Genomic DNA, 26,446 nt, shown 5'->3' with positions numbered 1-26,446 from the left:
GAGAGATTAATCATTACACGTTTGGCCTTCTTCTCTGATATTGCTCAACTTCCTTGTGAATCTACAAAAACCTGTTTATGATGAAGACGTTTTTGACAGCCTTTTTCCCTCCACATACTATGCCATGCCTTCCCAATACTCTCCTTTAGAATCTACTAGGGATAACTCAGCCTTTTAAAATGATTTTTCAGGTATATTACATTTCGTGTTTTTTTTTTCTGAGGTCTTATAATCCTGCTCCTTTCTTATTGCAACACCTTTTCCTCAGAGTATTTGGTTTTCTGTCCTTCTTCTGACATCAGGGTTTATGTTGAGCATTTTGTTTCTCAGAGTGGGTGCTAAAATGTCTTGCCCTCCATAGGCCTTGAATAATTTTTTTGCCTTGGCTGATCAACGTTTTCTTGACTCCCAACAGTTGGAATTACCTTTGCTGTTATGAGGAACTGACCCTAAAAATCCTATCATATTATCCCATGTACAGTTTCTCCACCTTTGACTTATCCTTACAACTGTCCTGCAGCAAGTACCTCTTTTTTTGGAGAAATACCATTTCCCTAATTACTTACACAATACCATAATTTTTCGCTTTGGGTATATCCTTTCACACATATATATGTAAAAATGTATCGTTTGAGTTGAGAAAATATTTTACGTAAAGGAGCGAACAATGTTTCTACCTTCTTCGGTCATCGTCAGGTTCACAAAGAAAAAAAGAGATAACTGATCGGAAGCTGACCACATGTTTGAAAGGGGTTGAGTAACTGAGTATCGGAATGTAGAAGGCGTGCTTAGATGTTTGAATATATAATTTTATATTATTTATTTTATTATTTTTAATATATGTATAAAGGTGTTCCTTTGTATTGGTTTATTTTGGGGTTAAGTTGTTGTATAAGTAAGGCTTCTTTAATTTTGCGTTTATGTTTGTTTCTTTATTTAGTATTTGAGTGTTTTCTATGGTTATATTGTGTTTATTTGACTTCTAGTGTTCGAAAACGTGTGAAGGTGACTTTTTGTGTTCTTTGAATCTGGTTTCCATTTTTCTACTTGTTTCTCCAATATAGAAGTCGTGGCAGTTATCACATTGTATTTTATAAATAATGTTGGTGTGGTGTTTGTCAGTGTAGGTTTTACATAGTATAGACCTCAGGTTTGTGCCTGGTTTTTGAATAAATTTGGTATTGACTGGAATGTCATATTTTGTTACTAGTTTTTGCAAATGTTGGTTTTTTTGTTGATGTTGGTAATATATGATACGCAGCAGTATATAGTTTCATGATTTTTTGATTCGTGAGATATATTTACTTTTGTTGGTTGATTTTGCTTTCTGTCCAGGTGTGTGTGTATAATGTTTTCTACGGTTTGTGGAGGAAACTTATTGATGTTGATGAAGTATTGTTTTATTATGTCTAATTCATCGTTAATTTTATTTGGTGTGCATAGTTTTATGGCTGTGTTTATTTGGTTTCTTAGTATGTTGAGTTTTTGTTTTGTTCCATGTGCTGAGTCCCAAGGAATGTATAGTCCAGTATGGGTGATTTTACGGTGGATTTCTGTTTTGAATTGTGAATCGGTTCTTGTAATTTTGAGGTTAAAAAATGATATTTGATTGCTTTCTTCCCTGTGTTAATTGCTTGTGTTTCAACTTGTGTCATAAAAATATTGGCTAGTACTGGTGGTACTGGGTTGCTCATGCTTAGGCCACTTGTTTGTATATAGTTGTGGTTGTTGAACATTTTTTGACAGTTTTACCTTTACAAAATTAGGGGTTAGTTGATCCTTTCTACATTGTTGAATGAAATAGATATCATTTCTTCTATTGATAATTCTTTGGTTTAAATTTCTTAGTTTCTTAATAAATACACAAACACTATCCAAAATTTACAGAAAAAACTACTTAAATCCATGCTGAACATGAAACCCAAAGAACTACATGACTTACAAAAACAAAAAATGAACCTAGATCGTCAACTGGCATGCTGCATTAAACCAGAGATTTACGGACTTATACAACAAAACATAAACCAAATCAACACGAAGAATGATAGAGAGAAAAAGATCTACCACAATAAAAAACTTGAAAAACTATGATGCAAACAACAGAAAAGGCATCACCACAAACCGTTGACTAACTTCATAATTAACAGATCCGACCGACAATTAAACACAGACGAGATACATCTACTTAACAAAGGATTCAACTTCACAATAGCACCTAGGTACATTCCAACCTCAAAAATCAAAACATGTTTAGAAGATCTAGCCAGGAGACTTGTGATACTTTCTACAGAAAACAAAAACAAGAAAACAACCAACAGAAAGAAGACAACTTAGACAATTTTATTGACATCCAACAGACAAACATCCCTGAAAAAATTAAAAATTTATATTTTCCAGAAACACCTAAAAACAACATCTTAAACAATTTTTTAAAGAATTTTCTCACAAAGCCATCAACGTAATTTCACAAAACAGAAAGATAAAAAACAATCATACAAAAAGAGACATTAATTCCATTAAAAACCTAAAACAAAATAAAATCATAAAAATTCTAATATATATGCAAAAACGAGACGTTTATACATATATATTTCTCTACAAGTGGGTTTTCTCGACATCAATGATAAAAATTCGAAAAGTAGATAAATGTAATGCTATAGTCATAATAAACACGAATGAATACATCCAAACAATGAAGAACATCCTATCAGACACGAACAAATTTAAACCAATACACACAAATTTAACAAAGACACACGAGACGCAACTAAACAAAATACTAGTAAAAATGAGAAAAGCCAACACAATTTCAAACACTTTATTCCTACCTATGTAAAACCGACTCACACACACCACAAATATACGGCATCCCCAAACCTCATAAACCAGATTGTCCATTACGACCAATAATGTCCACATATGAATTGTTTAATTACAAACTTGGTAAATACATAGCATGGGCATTCTCCAAATATGTAACATCAGCCAGCTCATTCATCAAAGACTCTTTTAATTTCAAGTCTAATCTAAATCAACTTAATTATAAAGCCTTAATGGCCAGTCGATGTTATATCCCTCTTTACAGAAGTTCCAACCACTGAAGCCTGCAAGATAGACTTAGAACTGTATATCCGAGACCCAAACCCGTCTATAGACATTCCCAAAAACCAATTAGCAACCCTCATAAATTCACCACAATGAAGACAAACTTCATGTTCAACAACCACAACTATATACAAACAAATGGTCTAAGCATGGGCAACCTAGTATCACCAGTTCTAGCCAATATTTTTATGACACAGTTTGAAACACAAGCAATTAACACAGCATTACATCCACCACTATACTGGTACAGATATGTAGATGACACGGTTGCGGGATTCAGATCTACAGAACAGACACTTAATTTTTTTCAATTACATTAATTCTATACATCCCAACATTAACTTCGCATGTGAACAGGAAGAAAGCAATCAAATATCATTTTTTAACCTCAAAATTATAAGAACCGATACACAATTTATAACAGAAATCCACCGTAAAATCACCCATACTGGACTATACATTCTTTGGGACTTGGCACATGGAACAAAACAAAACCTCAACATACTAAGGAACCAAATAAACACAGCCATAAAACTATGCACACCAAATAAAATTAACGATGAATTAGACATAATAAAACAATACTTCATCAACATCAATAAGTTTTCTCCATAAACCGTAGAAAACATTATACACACACACCTAGACAGAAAGCAAAATCAACCAACAAAAGTAAATATATCTCACGAATCAAGAAATCATGAAACTATATACTGCTGCGTATCGTATATTACCAACATCAACAAAAAAAAACCAACATTTGCAAAAACTAGTAACAAAATATGACATTCCAGTTAATACCAAATTTATTCAAAAACCAGGCACAAACCTGAGGTCTATACTATGTAAAACCTACACTGACAAACACCACACCAACATTATTTATAAAATACAATGTGATAACTGCCACGACTTCTATATTGGAGAAACAAGTAGAAAAATGGAAACCAGATTTAAAGAATATAAAAAGTCACCTTCACACGTTTTCGAACGCTGGAAAGTCAAATAAACACAATATAACCACAGAAAACACTCAAATACTAAATAAAGAAACAAACATAAACAAACGCAAAATTAAAGAAGCCTTACTTATACAACAACTTAACCCCAAAATAAACCAATACAAAGGAACACCTTTATACCTATATTAAAAATAATAAAATAAATAATATAAAATTATATATTCAAACATCTAAGCACGTCCTCTACATTCCGACACTCAGTTACACAACCCCTTTCGAATATGTGGTCAGCTTCCGTGCAGTTACCTCTTTTTTCTTTGTGAACCTGACGATGACCAAAGAAGGTCGAAACGTTGTTCGCTCCTTTACGTAAAATATTTTCTCAACCCAAACGAACTGTTTTTACATATATATTTCTCTCCAAGTGGGGTTTCTCGACATCACTAATTATCCTTTCACACATAGTTTCTTTGCCGTTGATAACTTCTGGAGAAAGATGCTGTTTAGTCTTTGGTTTATCAGCTGTCTACTTATCTTTGGAACTTACAGATGGTTCCTTTTCTTAATCAGTCCATTTTAGGTCATACTCTCAAGTCTTTGCAATCACATGTGGAATCTATTGGGCAGAATTTGATCCTTTTATCTTTGGTTGCACATTTGTCTTATTCTGAGCCTATACAATCTTCTGTTTCTTTTGCCTATCCTGCACCTACCTACCCTCTACCTGTTTCTACCAATAGGAGTTCAGCTATTTGTCCTATTTCTTGACATAGGTTTCATCATCACCAACAGTACCAGTGATTATTCAGTAAAGAAATGTTTGGATGGTTTTACTTTCCTATTGCAGTAATTGGCTATTAATCCTTGGATTATCCGGGTTTTGTCAGAAGAACTTTTATCTGTTCCCTTTCCTCATCTACTCTTTTCTTCTGTACCAGCATCTCTTCCATCACGTCGGGATCCTACTACCAGTCAGCATTTGTCTAAGGATGTTGTTTACTCTTCTATTACAGAATCTGTCCGCCAACCTTCACCAGGTTTTACTCCTAGCTTTTTGTGATTCTCACAAAACCAGAGACTAACATTCTGTGATCAATCTGTACTGCCTCAATCACCTTTTGAATTTTTCTCTAGGACTGTGAATAACCAAGTTAAAGATATCAAATGCCTATCTCTGTGTTCCATTTTTGCATTGGTCACAATGCTATCCTCAATTAAGCCACCACAGGATTGTGTGTCAGTTTTCTGCTTTGCCATTTGAGCCTGCATTAGTTCTGTTTGTCTTTTGTTGGGCGATCAAAGCCTTTGTCTGACTTTTTATTGTTTGGGGATAAATTTCTACCACTACAAGTAGTTTATGTGGGTTGGAGTATCAAGTTGGAGAAGTCTTTTTCAATAACCCCCTCAGTCAGACACATCTTTCTCCATTTTGAAAATATTCAATGGAGTTTTCAGTTCTCCAATTTCTTGCTGTTCCCTTCCTTTTTACTCATAAGGTACGATTGCTTTTGGGGACTTTTGATTCTATGGAGGCACTTGTACCCTTGTTTTAGGCACACTGCATGACCAATGGGCTTTGATTGTTTTATTCTTATTGTACAGAAACGACTTTTCATGATCCATTCAAACAGTTCTCCAGTGGTGGCCTATATCAGTCACCAGAAGAACACCCATTCTATTTGTAATTGAACCTTAGATCTCCTTTTGGGGGTAATTACCTTTCCAGACCATAAACAGTTTGTTCCCTCAGGTCTCTTGACCCTCAGGTTTTTCCATCATTATGCAATCAGCAAAGTACACCTCATCTGGATGCATTTGCCACTTTTTAGAATAACAAGTTACCATTTTCTTGGACTCTGCTTCCTCATTTTCAGGCCCTAGCTATAAATACTCTCAGCTATGATGGAACCAACTTGTACCTTTATATTTATTTTTCCTAGGGTGATTTTCATAATCCATCTCACTCCAGAATTTATCTTTTTTATGTATATATAATTTTTCTTTCAGTGGCAGTTCCTTTTTTCATTTTGAATCCCACTCTAACAAATGTTGCCTGTTCAGGTATACTTGCTATTTCTTAAATCTGAACATACTTTTGAGATGGGATGTTCCAGAAGATTGCTAGTAGGTTGCCTTAGAATATTTTTCTTACATAATATTGCCCATTTCAGACTGAACTCACCTGTGGACTAATACAGGTAAAGTAGAAAGAGATAGCTTCCCTTCAATTGAATAAATCAGGGTGTTCTGAATTTTAAAATAGGAATTTTCATGGTCATACATTGCATTTTCTTAAGTGTCATTGGTCCTCCAGACTGTCCCCTGTATTATATCCCTCACACTTGTTTTTCTAGTGGAATATGTGAGTCTTTACCATTTTCTAGTTCTGAGCCACTGGAGTAATGGACCATGGAGGAGTCCTTTTGAATATGTTTGCTTCCATTCAGTTGAGAATAGGGTGGCGTTGTTGTGCTGGTGTAGATGGTATTCAGTCCTCCAATCATGCACTACACTTATGTGAGGTTGATTGCAGAGTTTGATGTTGCATGCAGCTTTCATACAAAATCTATCTATCTCTCATGCTCCACCTCAGGGTTTTTCACTCTTCTATTTCTTATGCTAGTTCTTCCACTTGTTCAATGTTGGATTCTAGCTATAAACTACAGGGAAGAGAAAATACCATATTGGAAATTATCTTCCTATACTGAAGATGTATTTACAATAGGAACTTAACTACACTCATATTTCCTACCATTTCTCCCCACTAAAAACTGATGCTCTCTTTCCTGCTTAATCTTCAAGTGGTAGTTCAGTAGAATCAAATAAAGAGAGTCACATGCAACAAGATAGTGTGTCAAACTCCTGTTGGTGAAAGATTTTCAGATGGTGATTTATGTATGAGATGCAGTTGGACCACATTGATTGTGTGGTACATGGGAATTAAGGCTTGCAGCATGTGAAATAAAATGTATGCATATAGAGGGCAGCTATAGATGTTATATGATGTAATCTCCTATTAGAAATATATTTTTAAGATAGGAAACTAATAATTTTTCTAGCACTGTCAACTTGCATCTTTTTACTTAGCTCTATGTAAGTTCAAGAACTCACTAAAAATATTCATATTATATGTTTATAAAGATGTATAAAGTATATCTTTGCTTGATAGATGTTTGGGTATTTTTTGTTCTAAAATATTATATTTACTAAAAATATACCTTTTTCTATTTATCTAAGGATTTTTGTTGCACACACACAAATGCTCCAGATTTTTAATTACCACTTCTAATTTCTCTCTAGTAACACTGATTCCAGAGTTAATCGTTCACACAGAAGGACCCCTAGCATTTTATGAAGATGCTGCTGTAATTGTTCCTGTGGTAACATCAGTTGTAGTCATCATAGCAGTTGTTGTTTTAGCCTTAGTTGTGTGCCACAGAAAACAGTCCCCTGATATTAAATATGGAGGTATGTGTCCTCATGTGTGATTAGTTGCATACTTTGTTTGCTTTTCTCTGAAAATGTTTAATTTATAATTGTATTCATTTGCTAAGATTTGCACATGATATTTAAGGTAAATTTATATTTTAGCATGTAAAATATTAATGGCTTACAATGTTAAAACTGTTAAAAAGGTAGATAATACCTTGTATTGTAAACAGCTTCTTTTGTATGTGCATTAAAGTCTGGATATCTTTTGTTTATTCAGTGATGTATATATATATATAATCTACTGTATATTATCTAAATAACATACACATAAAAGTCATCAAGTTATTGTGTTTATTCATTTTAGTTGTTAATAAACTAGTAATTGACAGGTAATAATACACCTAACTTTACATTCAACACCAAGGCTAAAACTTTTTATTAAATTTTAAGGATAAATTTGTTTTTTATAAGAAAATATTTGAACATATTAATAGTTTTTATTCAAATTGTGTATATTTAACCAGAAGCATGTAAAAAAAGTGTTAAAACCTAAGTTTCGTAAAAGTGAAAGTAATTATTTTTTATTGTTTTTAAGGTCAGCTATCATAAATGATTTAACAATAGATTTATTGAAAAGTACTGAGAAAAATTATCATAATTTCTTTCTCTTCAGGTCAACCAGCAAAAGATGATTTAACTTCAGGTTTATCCTTTCTGACCAGTGCAGAGAAAAAACTAAACTTTGATTCAAGCAACCAACTTTCTAGCTGTATCACTCATCCAAACAAGATGGTTCCATCAGAAACTCAGATGACTTGCTTAAGTATGTATTAAAGCCCTTTCAATTGACCCTGTGATCATGAAAGTAGTTTCCTATTTATTCTTCAAAAACATAACTTATCCTAATGGATGCATGAGTTATCACTCCTGTTTGCTTTGTTCTCACTTTAAGTACTTAGTTATTACATACAAATTGATAAAAACTTTATAGGTATTATTTAGTTTGTGATGGAAAAAAATTTATATTTTTTTGGTAGTTGCATTCTATTTTAGATCGTGAATCTTCTGAAATTTGGTTTTGAAGAGATATTTATAAAAACATTAAAACATTTCCTGCCCCTTAGAGTTATTGTTTTTTTATTATGTACCTAAAGTCACCTAATTCTACCCAAAAAAGTTATATTTTAAATAAAACTAAATTTTTTGTGTTGGTTATTCTAAGAACAGCTTACTAATTTTCTGTTCATATAAGCTCTTACACAAAAAAACTATTTTAAATATGAAGGAAAGAATTAAAACTGAAATTGTTTTTGATATTACTGATTAGAATGTTCCATTTTATATACCCAGTTAGGCTAAATTGTTTTATTTGAGTCAATTATTTATAATTGTTATTTGTAGACACAGTTGCATAGGTGCAAAAATAACAAAAACACTGATAAATAGTAAAGTGTAGTATAAGTGCAACTTGTACCCAAGGTTAACATTGATGTATACAGTATTTTACCAAGAATATTTTTTATCTCAGTCTCTACTGAATAATTATAGTTATTATTATTGCTTTCAATAACTGAGGAGTTCTTGTATATGTTATGTGTTATTAGATTAATAATAGTTTACAAATACACAAATAAGTAAGCTTTTCTACTATTTGAATAGTTTGCTGTCAAAGAACTGTTACCATACTGTACTGGCTGACCTTAACTATCCTTACCTTATGTCTTCTCCTGGAAGAATGTACCTATGGTTTTAAAACAAGGATAACAAAAAAGATTATATATATCAGGGACAAAATCATTCTCACAAGAAATTGTAAATAAATCCTACATCTGTGGTTGTTGTTTTTTTTATTTTGTAATCATTGTATTACAATCCTTTGTCACCAGCCATGAAAATTTTTTAAAATTACTTCAGGATAAATTATACATTAAGGCTTCAGTAAGCTTATCCAGTGTTATTTAGTTTAAAATTATGTTTTCTATTCAGTCATGCTTAGTCTTTGGTTCTACCTGGTTTGTAGCTTAATATTTATTACTTACTAACCAATTCACTTGCTTTAGCATAATAAAAGCTCCTCAAGATAGTATATGTGAATTTATTGTTTAGTTTAAGTGACTTTTACAAAACAAACAAAATTTTAGAGAAGTCTGTTCATAAAGAATGTTGAGGTCTGGATAAATGTGAACCTATACTTTGGGATTGGTAGAAAAACTCCAAAGAAATATTTAAAGGTTTTTGTTTATAAGCAAAACCCCTTGGAAATGCACAGAAATCAAAGTTCAGACTCTTTTTCTTTTAAGTTTTCTTTGCAATTTTCACAAATAAGTATAATTAAGTTACAAAATATCAACTTGTAGACAATTTGAAGTAAATAAGTTGTTGGAATAAAATTAAGAATTACTATTTTTATTTAGTTGTAAAATTTCATATGCAAGCTTGTTTTTGGTGCCATCTCTAATATGAGAGCTGTCAGCTAGCCATACTAGAGTTAATTATCTACAAAGATTTTGCAAAATTGGTATATATATATATATATCTTGCAAATTATGATTCCTTTGTATTTTTCCATTGTTTTGCTCAGATTTCCTCATATATCATGTGTTCTGGTGCTGTGTCTATAAGAATTGTTTGTTTGTTTTTTAATTTCATGCAAAGCTACACGAGGGCTATGTGCACTAGCCATCCCTATTTAGCAGTGTCAGACAAGAGAGAAAGCAGCTAGTCATCACCACCCACTGCCAACTCTTGGGCTACTATTTTACCAATGAATAGTGGGATTGATAGTCACATTATAACATCCCCACAGTTGAAATGGCAAGCATGTTTGGTGCAACAGAGATTCGAACCCACAACCCTCAGATTACGAGTGCAATGCATAACCCACCTGGCCATGCCGGGCCTAGTCTATTAGGAACTCTAAACTCTTTTCAATATATACCAGCAAAAACATACCAAGGCCCAACTAGCTTTAAAACTTCTTAGCCAAACATCACACTTTTAAGTGAAAATTTTTCAGTGGCAAAATCGATTTGGATTCCTATAGTTTCTCAAAGTTACAACTGCAGAATTAACCAGTTGCTGTTTACCTTGGAAAACCTTCTTTCTCATTACTCAAAACCTATAACCAGCTCTGTCTTGCTGCACAAAAAGGTAAAAGCATTTTACTCAAAAGTGACTCAGTTGCCCAAACCCCAAAGGAGCCATGTGCTTTAACCTTCCCAACTAGGATGATGTTCAGATGAAGATACCAGCAGAACTTGTGGCATGTACACCGTAAGGGTTAGCTGGGATAACTCCCATGGTGTGCATTCACTGAGAACATGTGTGACTCCATTGCAACTACAGTATACATAAGTGGTTGGCTAAACCATTTTTGACATTAGCTTTGACATGACACGGGAGTCCAGAGAGGGACAGTCTGTTGGAGTCAAGCCCATTGAAGCTGCTGTTACAGTTCTTCTTCCACTCCTGCAGGTCATTTGAATTAACTACTTGGTATCTTATTCTAACGAAAACTACCCCCATTAAGAAAGTAACATCTCTGTCACTTTGGTATTGTCGAATCCTTTCACTCAGCAATGGCAGCCTTTCACTAATTTGTACAAAAACAAACAAAAAAAGCAATGTCCATAAAATATACTAAGACCATCACAGGAAAGTTTATCATTTATATGATAAAGTTCATTTATGTAAGTAGTTAAGTTTTCTGTAAACCACATTGTTTGAGCCTTCAAGTTGACTTAGTGAATTATTGTTTTCCACCTGATAAAACCTTTGAACTAACTTGGTAATGACTCTCATAGTCTTGTAAATGCTATTTGCCCACATGCTTGTTCAAGTTCAAATTTGGATCATAGACTCTCAACACTATACATTGAACAGTCCACTCTAAAGTCCATCTGTTTTGTATAGATAAATTCCTGAAACAGTTCATATACTCCTTTGCAAGCTTTTAAACATCAGAATAGTGATTTTTTTTTAACTTCATCCATGGGAACAAGTGAGTATAACTAAACAGTTTCCTTGCTGACCTCTCAATATCACCTGATTACAAAGTTTATTACATTGTCACCTTCACACTGTAAGAGTATTCAGTTGTCCTGACACTTCATTTGGAAGTGGGGTTCTGAATTTGGAGTACAGAGCACTGACATGCATTTTGCAGCTAATTTCCAGCTTCTATCAAATGCCAATCTCATCTGTAGGTTGCTTTTATTTTAACAATTACAACCAAAAAGTTCAAGCTAAGGGCATACACACTCCAGCATCAACCACTAAAGTCTGCAGTAGCCAATATCCTGTGTACATGACATCAAAGTTTCTTTATCCACTATATCATATTCTCAGGTAAACTTAAAATGCTTTATAGCATATCAGATAGATTCACCAAACAGGAGACTCAATCATGATAAAGTTTTGTAAAACAGTGCTGAACATATACTGGCTGAGTTAATACCAATGAGTAAGCATAATGGAAATGTAAAACACAGTGAAAATAATCTTTATTGTACATTTAAACAAGTAAATAGTATGTGCTTGCTTGATATTGGATGGCTGTTTTTCTACCAAGTCAAAAACCAGGCTTAGGCTTGGTTCATACTTGAAATAATACTAACTAAATGAGGGGTTTTTCTTCACAAAACCTCGTGTACCTAGTATGAATGCTGTACCATGGTACTGGTTTTTTTTTCGTTCTACAAAATTGAAGTTATAACCTCTAGATGGTATCTATTAAACCATCAAAATACGTTGCTGTAAATTTCTGAAATAAAGTTGCTGTAAGTAATGCTTTCAACAGACAGTAAAATGTTTTACCAACTGTGAATTTTACAAGGGAATAAAGGAAACTTTATCATTACCTTTAAAGGTAACATGATCAGCTTAAGAGTTTTCTTATGTGAAAACCTAAACATATATCTAAAAAATAATAACTTTGGAATAAGCATTATTATCACAGAAAGAAGATACTTATGGTAATATATACTATATTACATACACTTACAGTATTTTAGATAATTATGGATATGATTAATAAAATGCAAATGTTATGTGATTGTTATCCCTCCATTCTATGAAAATTAACTGTGCCAGATTATGTTGATACTTTATACTATGATTGGCTGTCATCTACTGAATCAGACAGTGTCATACCAGTATAATACCTATAAAAGTACAGGCAGTCATACCTTTCCCAAATATAGTGTGAGAATGTACTACCAGGACAGATATGCTTCTTGATAAATGACTGAAATAAAAGTTACAGCTGGTGAGGATACTAAATGTGACAAAGTGAAATATTTCATCTTTCTGTAAGAGCTGTACAGAAACCATTACTATTCATAATAAAATAAGTTGAGATATAATGCCCATATTCTTAAAACATTATTTTAAGTTAACTTTAAATGATAAATGGAAGTCCTGTAAAGATCTTTTCAATTACCTAGTTGTAGGAAAAATGTGAAGGCTACCTCCAGTACAGTAAGATACACAAAAACAAAGTGACTTCAGTTAATGTTAAACTGCTAAAAAACCATTGCTTAGGATAGGTAGCCAAACCAAATGGAGAGTATTGGCCTCTAACTTCAACCAGTGCAGTGAAAAAAGGTGTAAAAAAGTTCATTTTTTAAGCCAGAATCCAAAGTCAGATTATTTGGCAAAAATAAATGATATTTTGTTTGATGATAGAAAGTAGAATAGTATCACAGTTACTGTATAACATCTTCAAACGAGTCAGTTCTGGTATGGACTGTATCTTAGCAGTGATGTTGGATATCTTATAAGTTCAAGCAGGTTCGTATATGTCTCTTTAATAATCCTGTGCTGCATTCTCTAGTAACTATGTATTTACCAGTATATTATATATCTTAAAGTTACCAATGTGTTGTATTTTTAAAGAATCCAAGAGTTATTTTATATTGAATTTCCTAATAACTCTTGAGTTGGTAGAGTATTTATTTCCTAATAACCTTGGAGTTGTTAGTGTACTACAGAAATGTACAATGCATTAGCTTTCTCCTTATTTAATGTCCTTTTCTTTAATTATTGAGTTTTTCCTTAGTTTGCAGATGGTATTGCAGATATTATAGTATGAGTTGGTTCATGTTTATCTTCCCATTTTGTTTAATAATCTTGTGTTTTATTTCCAAGTAATTATGTAATAACCCTGGAGTTGCTACTCGGTGCAGAATAGTATCATATATTAGCTTACCCATTATTTAATTTTTCTTGATTAATTGAATTTTCATATTTTTTAGATTAAATATCCAGGGAGGTGCTCAAGTAAGTTACACAACCAACCATTTTTCCAAGGTTTATGGCACGTGAAGTCATTCACACATTTGGATGTTTTCTGTGTTCTTTCATTGGAAAAGTAATTTGTAGTATTGTGAGATTTAATTAGTATCCTTGTTAGCAGATCTGATATTAACTAGGGACTGTAATGCTATTTGCACTCAGAACACTGTGAATACATAGAGATACTTGTAAATTGTGGAATCATGTGTAAGTCTGGCTTTGTTTAATGATATGTTTCTGTATGTAAAATCAAGTTTACTCAGTATAAGTATATTTTAACAGATGTCTCCTTTTTGGTTTAGCCTCCAATATGGAAAGCTTTTGAACAGTTTAAAAAATTTACTTTCATAAAATTTGTTTCAGTAAAATTTTGGACTTTCAGAAGAGCTAGGATTTGGATTTGTTTTATTTTTTTATTTCAATTTGTTTATTGCAGTTGGTTTATGTCTACTTTACTTACAAGGTGGAGCATTATGAACTGAGAAGTTATTGAAGGTTTATCACATATCCATTGCTATTACACATCCACTGAATATTGTACTTTTTGTTTCAGTGCACAATAACTGTTTCCTTTGAACTGTGCACTTCTGTACAATCTCTTTCTGTGCAACAAATTTCGACAGAGTTCATAGGGAAACATACTCCACGACTCGAGTTCCATGAACCTCCATTTAACAGACACTAACTGAATATTCTAAGGTTAATCTTTGAGCTGGAAAAAATAAAAAAGCCATGTGTGTATTTTTAACAGCACTGAAGTTGCTAAGTATGCTGTATTTTTATCTAGTTAATAATATATTACTTATTAATCATTGAATATGTTATTTTACAATACATTTATTTAATAGTATATTAAGCTGCTCTATAGTAAACAGTAAATGTATCTTCTGTGTCTGTGGTTCCCAATCACCAGTACACAAACTTCTGTTGGTCCACAGGGATGTTTCAGCCAGTCCACGAGGTGGTTGAAAATGTTTGAAATTGTAGTTACAGAAGACATTGTTTTATGCTGTAATTTAAAAGTTTTTGAAAAGTTAATATTATATTAAGTAGTCCATAAAATTTAATGATTGGAACTAGTTGGTCTTCAGTTGGAAAAAAGGTTTGAAATTACTAATCTGTATTATTAAGGTAAAAAGGTGAAACATTATTTTAAGGCAGGAAAAATAAATCAGGATTAATTTATTCATTTGGTTTTAACATTTATGTACAATTTTTTTATGTAGGTCCCAGTGAAGATATTTCACCTTATGCAACATTTCACACTGAGACAAGATATGATACACAGATCGAGGAAGCTCCTAAACCATCTGATACTAAGGTATACAATTTTAGTTTAGCCTAAATAGTAGTTAATGCTTTTATAATAAGTTTTATGAAATTCAGAAATCGAGTTATAACTTTAAGAAATTTATTTATTAATACTTTATAAAATGTTATGTCAAAAGTTATGATTATTATCTAAGTACTAATTATGTTATTTTGTTTATTTGAAAGAACATGCAGACTAGCTAGCATACTGATCATATAACTCAGTTTTGATGGTTAGACATAGATCTTATAACTAATGGTTACCAATATTTAATCTTTTAAAATTAGAAGCAAAAGAGAATTAAAATTTCAGTTTGGTTAATGTGTTTTGCATTGATTTTTGTTTATTCTTTGTGAAAGAAATGTAATATGTAAAGAATATCATAATTTTTTTTCTAGAACTCTAGAGGAATTTTTCAGAACAGGCAACAGTTTCCAAAAAGCTCAAGTGCTTGGTCTGTAGGTAGGTAGTTTTGTATATGTATACTAATAAGTACAAATAGTGTTGTTATTGTACTTAGGATTATTTGTAAACAGACTTTATACAAAATATGTGAATTAATTGGTAGTGAAATGTTAAATTACATATAGATTCTTAGCTTTCTAGATGCATTTTTTACAGTGTCTACTTGTATGTTTGTTCCAATCCACTTTGATAAAATTTTTAATTATCCTATTGTATACTAAAATTATTTTTTTCATACCACACCTTGGGGCAAGTTAGGCCTGAATAGTGCTCACACGTGTCTGAAAAAAAAAATCTGCAATGCACTTTGAGTAGAATAAATTATTTTCAGAGCTGTATGCTCTTGCTAACAGTTGTTTTATTTTTCCTACAAACAAACAGACATTTTGAGTGTTATGAATTATTTAATTTACTTTAATAAGTATTATTTATTTTAACTTTAAGCTTGCAACCATAATTAACTTTATCCCTGTCATCTGTGTCACATGCATGATTCAAGGGACATAGTGCTAAAATGTCCAATTTTCATATATGATATATGCATTGACTTGAGATGCAGCTGCTACTCATGAACATAACAATAACAACTGGTTGTTTTTGTTCAGCTGATGAGATTATAATATAACATAATATGAGAGTAACACCTGGTACTCAAATTGCATATAAAGATAATTGGTTAATTCATTTACTTTCACTCCAGAGAAAGTGTAAAGCTAGGATTTTTAGTTCCTAAAACTCTGAAATCCACTCTCTTTCAATAACACTAGAAAGATATTCTTTACTCATATCTACTTGGGGTAGTAATTAAATGAAATTTACAATAGAGTATTTACCTTTCTCACAAAATTAACTATTCCCATTCACTACTGCCCTCCATATGCAAACGTTTTCTTTATGCATGCCACAAGCCTTCTGCTTGCCCTTATAGGAATTGTAAGATTTCATCATGTCTTTCATGTAAATCATCATGTATCACATCCTCACCAATAACACATGTGACTTCCTCTACACTCCTTCACCAAACTATCACTTCTCATTTAGCATTGTTTGAGTCTGGACATGCTCTTTTATATGCTTAATGTTTTGTGTTTGACTTTATTCTCTTCAAGAAGTGGTTATTTTACAAGTTAATTTGATTTCATTCAACCTAATTTCTATATCAGTATTTATCACTTTATTCTAGTTGCTTTATTTCAACAATCAACTGTGGTGAACCTTTTTCTATGCAATGAATTCCAAAATTAACGTTTTGTTACTCTGAGATGGGCATTTGGTACATGTTTGTAGATGACAAAAATGGATGCCTCCAATATTTACCTACATATACCGATAACACTTCAGTCTCGTTCTTATTTTCAATTTGTCCATCTTGGGGTGATTCACCAGTATGCTGTGGGGCTGCAAGTTCATTATTACATGGACAATTTCTTTCTTCTGGTTCATTTCAAAGAGGAATTGGCCAAGCATATTCAGCAGATACTTTCTATTATGGCTTGGGTGGGTTGATTGATCAAATTGGATAATTTCTTTCTGAGACCCACTTAAAATCTTGTTCATTGAGGGGTCTTTCTCAACATGAATATCAGCTGAGCACTGCCCTCTCTTCAACTTCATTGAACGAAACTTTAGGTCCACCATGCTCTGTCAGCTCAACCACTTACTGTTTGTGAGAGTCAAGCACTTTTGGGGATGTGGTTCCTCTCAGTCATGCCCATGTGAAATATCTTCAGTGAGCACTTTACTACACCTTTTCATGAATGCATCCCTTCAAGGATGAGGAAAATGAGTCAATCACCATGAAGCTTTGGGCCATTGGTCTGCAGATGAAAGTGCTTTTCATATTAATGTTTTCAAATTTAAAGCCATGTGTCAGGTGTTGCATCATCTTCTCACCAAACATTGTCTGACAATGGTTAATTTGGGCAGTTCTATGATAGTGGCACGTATCAACCATCAAGAGGGCAATTGATCCAAAGATCTATGTTTTGAACATTGGATCTCTTACATCAATTCAAAGTACATCACATTTGCATTATTGCATATCATGTGCTAGGTACTTTCGATCTGGTCACAGACTGTCTTTCATGTCTGGACCAAATACATCTCACATAATAGGCATTAAATCCCCTTATATTTATGAATCTTTCCCATCACTGGGATTTCTTCCCACATGAATGCCTTTGCTATAGGCTTCAACATCAAGTTACATCTCTTTTGTTTGCCTGTACCTTATCCTCAAGCTCTGGCACTAGACACCTTTAGGCAGGATTGGTCACACAAGTATCTTTATGTTTACCCACCCATCTAATTATTTCATCAGGTGATTTCTCTTGTCCACTCCACTCCTTATCAAGTCCTCCTGATTACTCCCTCTTGGTCAGCTCAGCATTAATTTTCAAGGTTAAAGCAATTGTCTCTCTACCCCTTGTCCCTCTTCCACTTTCCTTCTTCATCATCCTTGATCACATGTTCTGAATCCTCACGTCATGGGTCTTCATGTCTGGCTTTTCTCTTGTCCTTTGTGAGATGATGTGGGTTAATAAAGTGAGTCACTTTGTTGTTAGCTAGTTCCATCTGTTCATCTTCCATGCAGGCATACCACTGCAAGTGAAAGGTATTCCATAGTAGGTCTAATGCTAGGGAGTTTCCTGCTGACACACCTGCTGTAGCTCATGTGGCAGAATTTCTCATCTAGTTCTTCAACCATAGGTCTTTGGTCTCCTTTCTTTCTAGCTATTGGGTTGCCTTATTCCATACCTTTTGATTTTACAGATACTGTAAAGTTATTTTACTTCCACTATTCTTACCATGCCCATGCTTTTCTTCTAGATACACTGCCCTCCCAGGCATCCTGCTGTTCCAGAATGGGACATTATTGTGGTCCTACATTTAGTTACTGTACCTCCATTTGAACCACTTTCCTCCTGTTTCATGGATGTTGAAGGTCAGATTTGTTTGCCATTCACCCTTTATCACCCTACCTATCTTCTCCTTTATCTTAATTGTTTCTTTCTCCCAAAAACCTCAGCATCTCATAATAGTTGTTTCTCCTTTTCTCCTATTTCCAAAATTTCAGAGTACCTTTGTCTACTTTTTATCACATGGATTTTGCTTTGTAGTGTGTGGTGCCTGACCAGATATTCTTCACCCTAAATATGTATTATTCACTCATTTTTATCTTCTACTGCTTCACACACTCACCATGGAGATGAAGTGTTCCACAATATTGCTTCACACTAAATAACCTCGTGATATTTTGTTTTATAGAGATGCTCATCCCAGACTATACTACCCATGAACTGCATGGGTAAAGCAGAAGGGGATTGCTGCCTATTCCTGCCATGCCTAGAGTGAATAACTCAGAATGGTCTGCTTTTCAAAATAAGGTTTCATGATCACCAATTGCACTGGCTCTGGTAATCAAGTTCCTCTGGGCTCTCCACCTCATTGCCACCCTCCTTTCTTCAAGTGAAGTATGGGAGTTTTTGCTGCTGTCCAGTTCCAAGCTGTTAAGGTGATTCACTATGCAGGTACCCTGCAGAATGTGTTCCACCCAGTAACCATTCAATTACAGAGTGGGATACTGGTGTTCTGGGATGTATATAAAGTAATATCCTTCTGTTTGTAATAACCAATACAATGCAATGAGATGTCAGAATGCAGTTCAACTCTTTGATTTCGAGCCCTCATTGTATATTAATGCCCCAAGAGGAAGTTTTAGATTAGAGTGAATAAATCATCACGAGTCCTCACACGGATTTGGATTGTCTCTCTTCCTCTCTCAGTTTAGTCCATCAGTAATACGTGGAATTATTACAGTTTTGTTTTGACTGTTATTGCCATTTGCATAGACCCAGCCTGTATCATGGTTGGGGGAGAATTGATTTTATGCAATAGACACTCTTTTTAATACTGGACGTCTAGCTTCCATATTGATAGCTTAGAGCTAATCCTCTCGTCAGACACAGGCATCAAAGTGATTCTTGATTCCCATTTCTTGGGTTTGAGATGAAAACAGTATGATCCTCATCCTATCTTCATGTGGATGTCGGTACCCCTTGATCAGGTTTTGGATGTAGTTTACTTACTGAGTATGATCTGCCATGACCTAGCCACTCTATATCCAAGATGGCATCTTTGTTTACCCGCCTTTATCATTGTGGGATTGAGGTACAATATTTTTTTTCATTCAGGATCATTTTCCTTCCACATGAAATCACACTTAGATGAATTCCTATCATTTTATGCCCCTATATCTGATACATTCCACAAATGATTGACAAGTATACTTGGCTTAGAAGTTGTGTGCAGTACACCTTCTTCTGGTCTTCTAAATCTAAATATCTTACTTTCAGGGATATCCTTCTAGCATTTTTGGATGATACTTCTGTTATTCCTTCGCACCTGTCCCTCCTCCTCCTCACTGTGGGATTTTAGGTAGTTTTCTAAGACAAAGAAAAATTGTATTGGAAGTTTAAATTTTCTTATACTGAAAATGTATTTCCAATAGATACCTATAGCCTTCTCACATTTCCCTCCCTTCCTCCACACTTTTCTCCAGTGCTGTCATCTTTTGCCAAACTTCAAAGTGATAATTTGGTAGAGGAGAGTAGAGGGAGTCACATGCATCATGTGAGTGTGTTATGCTCCTGTTGGTGAGGATGTGATGCATGCATGATGATTCGCAATTCCAGTGGAGGTGGGGGTGAGAATGAAGGATTGTGGAAAGTGTAAAGAAAAATTTAGCATATAGAGTGGAGTGCTGAAGGGGAATAGCTAATCTTGTGAGAGGAAGAAGTACCTATCAGAAATACATTTTCAGTGTTAAACAAAGCAGAATTTATGAGTGAAATGAGTTGGGGTATCTAATAATTATGTATTGTTAGTTTTATAAGTCAACATGAAGATACATTTAAATTTCTTGTTAATTCCAATTGGCTAATTTGAATATTTTTCTTTTTTGTCTTCCATATTAATACCAGGATAAGATGAAACATTAAAAATATTTATTAACCAAGTATCAGTTTAAATACAAATCTCCAAAATTAATAATTAACAAGTTTGTGCTTGGCCAGGACTATACTTAACCATCTAAAATATAAATATTCAAAAAACAAATTACATAATAGTAATAATAGCAATATTAATAATAAATTACAAAAAAATAAGATAGATGATTGTAGCTCAAACTATGCAAAATAACAATGTCAACCACTGACAAAAACAGTAATTGAAATAATTAGTTTATTTTAGTTTAACTCCTAAAGCCTTGACTTGACTTGATTTGAGATTATTAAGATTTTATTTCCTTAACAGGTAACAAAAATACAGTTCACATGTTTAACAACTTAGTATTTGCTTCAAATAATAATACGTGAACCTATTAATATATATATCATCACTAGGGAAACCTCTTTTTTGGTTTGTTAATATAAAAACTAGGTGGAGTACCCATACTCTAAACAGATGTTATGTAAATTCATGATTCATGAAAGGTTGTTCTTTACCTCTAAAGGAGTATAGAAGTTTTCATTACCTTTATATATAATTTTTTAAAGAAATTACCGATACAAACAGCAAAACACAAAATGTTAAACTTTAAATTTCGATGTACCTCCACATGGATCCAATAAACCTTCATGCCAAATTTCAACAGAAGTGAAGTAATGGTAAAAAAATAATAATAATAAAACTGCAAGATGCAAAACTGAATATTTGTATGTATTTCTCCATGGACTTCATGAACCTCCATACCAATTCTGGTGAAGATACATCCACACACTACAAAGTATTTACATGGACATACAACAGACAGTACTATTATATTTATATAGATGGCGTCAGTGCATTAGATCAGCATATGACGGATTCATGACATCATATCTGCACCCTAAGAATGAAGAAAAATAAAGTTCTCTGTGATGGGAAATGGAGTCAAAACAGGAGAATCATGGCTCCTATTGCAAATTTACATACACACAGGATAAAATTTTCGGGAAATGGGGGATTGCACATCAGGTAATAAAAAGGTTTTTCTAGTATCATATAAGCAAGAGTTACATTATGGTATGATGACTGATTCATTATACTCTAAGAGAGATATGAGCTAATGTTTTTAAGACAAATAAAAAAGTAACTGAAATTAGTGATAAAAAATACACACACGCTGTAAATAAAATAATAATTAAATAACCTGATTTTTTTTCACTTTGAAAAAAAAAGAAGTGATAGCATTAGTCACGTTGTATAGAAATCCCAGTTTTCAGCATTAAAATTCCTGTAAAGTTTAAATACACATACCAGAAAGAATCTTGTCTTTGAAGGTATAATTTGTCCGATTTTTTCTTCATTCCATCTCTATTTCAGCTTATTTGAACAGTTCAATATTAGTTCTTTCCAGTATGTAAGAAACCTACTAGCCAATTTTTAGATAACTCAGAGATATGGTTGTAAGGTCCTCCAGTTTATTTGAACAGAAACTACCATACATTATGACTACCAGTATCTAACTATCATCTGCATATTTAGCAGAAAGTAGGATCATTTCATAAGTTAAAAGAATCTTCTATCTCACTGGTGGAATCCAGTCAATTATTCTCTATTCAAAATGACAAGTTGGCCTTAAATGTCAAAAGTACTGATAATTTTCAGGAGACCTAAAATTGTGAAAGGAATAAAACTTACTTCTTCATATTAGCAACATGAAATCATCCTAGAGTTGCACCAGATCTTGGACCTTTTACTTCATACAGCTTAAAGGAATTAAACACTTGATAATTTCAACAGACTCTTTCAGCCTTGGAGAAAAGTTTGTAAAGATGTTAATTACTGGAGAAAATACAGAATGATTTTTTGCTAATACTGTATCAGCTACTTTACAAATCACTGTATGCCACTTATGGTCCTATGCTCATCATTGTTGTTTCTGAGCTGTTTCAACATTATACTTTACCTTTTGCAGAACTTGTTGTAATGCATTTGTTTGATCTTTTATGATAAGACCAAGTATATTACTAAAAATGTTGGCATAATTCAATAATGTTTCTTAATTTTTCACATTCATTGCCATTTAGATGCAAGCACTGCACTTTATTGATTAATATGTTTTTTAATGTTAGTTTGAGAAAAGCACATTTATTTCAATGATGTTTGTTAGAATGTCCATATGACCAATCTATTTCTGCTGGATAAATTTTAAGCCAATGAAACAGCATATTGCCCAGTTTTTTATAACAGCAGTTAATTGGTCCAAAATACTATTTGCTGCTGTACAGCTTAGCTATAAAGTATCCTGAAGGTTGACAGTTAGTCATACGAGGGCTGTTCAAAAAATACGCGGACTGTTTGAATTGCGCGGCTCCAGTTGGTTCCAAAGGAATCCGCTTGGTGTCGCTAGGTTTGCACAGATCAGCTGTTTACGACGCCATTTCCCGATTGCAGATATCTTCATTTGTGTATTAGCTACGCGGTTGTAAGTGAAGTGCGATTTTTTCGTTTGGCGGATTTCAGAATGAATGACCTGAAGGAGCAACGACTTGCTGTGAAATTTTGTGTTAAACTTGGAAAATTTGCGACTGAAACTTTTGCTATACTTAACACGGCTTACGGTGATGTTGCTATGAAGCGTACGGCATGTTTCAAGTGGCATGAACGTTTTAAAAATGGCCGACAGTCCATTGAAGATGATGAGCGTCCTGGACGTCCTTCCACGTCAACTGACGACCCACACGTCGACAAAATCAACACCCTGGTGCGGGCAAATCGACGTCTGACTGTCAGGGAGCTTGCTGAAGAGTGTGGGATATCAGTTGGATCTTGTTATGAGATTTTGACCGAAAAATTGAAGATGCACCGCGTTGCTGCGAAATTCAGCCCTCAGAACTCGTGAGTTTTTGGCCAAACACTCGATCACTGTTTTTCCCCACCCTGACCTTGCTTCTTGCGATTTTTTCTTGTTCCCCAAACTCAAAAGACCCTTGAAAGGAAGAAGATTTGAAACGATTCCCGAGATTAAGGCAAATGCGACGAAGGAGCTGGAGGACATTACAAAAGAAGCGTACCAGGACTGTTTCAACAAGTGGAAACACCGTTGGGATAAGTGTGTGCGTTGGGGAGGAGAGTAATTTGAAGGGGTCACAGACCTGTAACTTCTAAATAAAGTACATTTTGTTTTATGACGTCAATCCGCGTACTTTTTGAAGAGACCTCGTATTCTGTTGACAAAACACATTTCTCACTCCTCACATGTTAGTAATAGAGGGTTTGTGTAGTTTTTCTTAATTCGTTAGATTTGACAAATCAGTTTTTATTTAGTTATACAATTTAAGGAGGATTTTACTTTAGTGGAAATAAAAACCTCCTCATTTAACTCCTACCCACTTTACCAACTGTTACCAGTTATCTCTGGATTTCCTTTTTACATGTACACATTTACTGGGACTATTCATGAATAGGTGGCCTCTTTGATTACATTTATAATATTTTACAATGTTTGATGATTGTCACATTGTTTAGGTATCAAAAATTACTATTTCTCTGTGTTCATTTCTGTATTTGAAATATACTTTTTATGAACTGTTCTTGAACAAACTGTTTTATTCAACATAGCTAGGTGTGGGATAAATAGGCTAACCTTAAATTATCGCTAAGTTTTCAAAAACATTTCCAAGCCTGGTAATTTTTCCCATTCTAATGGTCCCAGTGATGTATTTAGGTAGGGTCTAAAGGGGGTATCAACCTCACGGCTCATAGTCTTAATGGGAACTCATTGATAATTTTATTCTATGTAAAATTACATGGAATGCAAGACCCACAAACATTACTAGCCCCTTGGCTCACACCACCTTAAATCTTCCACTGAGTGGCTCTCTCCTTAAACAAGATGATGTCGTTCTACCCATCTACTCTCAATTATTTCACATCTGTAAAAAGAGGTTTCCAAACTTTTAGTAAGTTCATTAACACTAAGATCCAATGTACTATTGGAGGTGGAGATTTATTGCATTAACCTAAAGTGGTTTTCTCATGAATTCCCATTGTTGACAGATAGTTCCTAGATGGAAATAATGTCAATGTTTGAGGTAGTATAAGGAAGAAAGAAAATATCTATTTCTTGCTCTCAGACCTGTTACCCAGTGTGTTAATATCTATAACTACTTAGTCAAAACTGTAATAGACTGTTTCAGATTTGAGACAAAAACTTTTTTTAATCACCATGCTACTCTGAATAATACCTTTCACTACTTTTTACTGTTATTAAACTTATTATTATAATACTCATTTGAGAAAAATTCAAGATCAACCATTCAAATGTCTCAAAAGTTCCTCAGTCTGTAAGAAAAATGTCTCCTGTTTGGATAGCAAAGTAACGTATAAAACAACCACATTATCAATATTATGGATTAGTAAACCATATTAACAAGTTAAAAGTAACGAAATGCAAATTAACTTTTTGCAAGTCTCAGAAATCAATAATTAATAAATTAGTGTCTTGCCAGGACTTTGTAACTAAAGACCTCTAACACAAATATAAATATTCAAATAAACAGCATTGTTAATATACATAATCACAAAATAATAATAATAATAACAAATTAGAAGAGATCCAGAAGAGAAAACCTAATTTGTAAGATTATACATGGAAATAGTGTTAACTAATTCTGAAAAATACCATAAATAATGATTGAGTGAGTATGTGCAATAATAAGTTTCCTTTTATCATCAACAAATGCATCTTATATACATCTGTTTTTAATTGTCTTTCGTTTGTTATACTGTTAAAATAGTGTTTAATAACTAATTTGTTATACAAACCTGTAAAATAATGTTTGGTTACTATTTAATTATGCTAACCAGTAGAACAGAATCTGATTGCTATTTTGTTCTACTGTTAATACATAAGATAACATCATTTAACTCTGTTTCTCTTATGTAAATTTTGAGTTGTTGAATGTGTGAAAATGATACTGATTGCATTTCTTGGTATCTTAAATAATTATTAATTGTAATGAGTAGGTGTTCTATGATAGTGCCCGTGGTATTTAAACATCGGTTTGTTTATGTAGCTAATCAGAAAAGATTTTATAATTAATTAATATAAGTAATATGTCATTGTTAATATAGCTATATAGTTGGTAATGTAACTATACCAGCCTAATAGAAATAAAATTAATAATCTTAGCACAGTAGTACAACAATAATTGTATTCTGTACATTGTTGGAGGCATGTTAGAGCAGAGTTGAGAAACAGAACATCAGGAAGAGTTTTATAAGTCAACAAACATTGTATTATCAAAATGTTTTATGCACTAACTCTGTTATTTAAAATAAAAATTATCTTATAATTATCTGAAGTGTAAAGATTGTTCTTCTTCCTAAATTAATTATCAAAATTATGTACCTCTGGTTAAACTTTCCTTACTAGACTCTGTTACCTTCATATTGTTGTTTTTTCATTTTCTTTCCAGACCACATGACTAATCACTTAGTATTTGTTTTACATAACAATATGTGAACTTTATCACACAAAAACTTAATTTTATAACTTCTAAATATGTGTTAAATAATTAATGATAGTCTTGTTTTCTACATTTCCAAATTGACTGTTTTTTAAATAATGTTTAGATTTTAATTATCGTTAAAATTGTTATTTTCTAACAATCAGATGTGCCACATACAGTTCACTATGCCAGCACTCAAGATCTTGAACTAGAAATACAGCACAGACAAGTTGGAAATTCTGTGAACAACAGGAGAGAACGGGAAGGTAAGAAACATTGGACTGAGTTCGAACACTTAACTAATTATTTCCTTCAGTCATCATTAAAATCCTTTTGAACAATTGAAGTATAATTACCCAAAACAGGCAATGAAAAAT

At 33.2% G+C, this 26,446-nt stretch overlaps 1 protein-coding gene across 1 annotated transcript in view; it reads left to right on the top strand.

The window, feature by feature from the left end:
* The window catches only part of LOC143235863 (cell adhesion molecule Dscam1-like), a 185,382-nt gene that overhangs the window by 145,160 nt on the left and 13,776 nt on the right, over window positions 1–26,446 (top strand). Inside the window, 5 exon segments of the mRNA XM_076474104.1 lie at window positions 7,368–7,535; window positions 8,173–8,322; window positions 15,020–15,114; window positions 15,504–15,567; window positions 26,234–26,335. Of these exon segments, the coding sequence (XP_076330219.1) occupies window positions 7,368–7,535; window positions 8,173–8,322; window positions 15,020–15,114; window positions 15,504–15,567; window positions 26,234–26,335 (579 nt within the window).

Source organism: Tachypleus tridentatus, chromosome 12 (assembly GCF_004210375.1).
Source record: "Tachypleus tridentatus isolate NWPU-2018 chromosome 12, ASM421037v1, whole genome shotgun sequence".
Lineage (NCBI taxonomy): Eukaryota > Metazoa > Arthropoda > Merostomata > Xiphosura > Limulidae > Tachypleus > Tachypleus tridentatus.
Note: the sequence above shows the minus strand (reverse complement) of the source record. Positions and strands in the feature narration are given on the sequence as shown.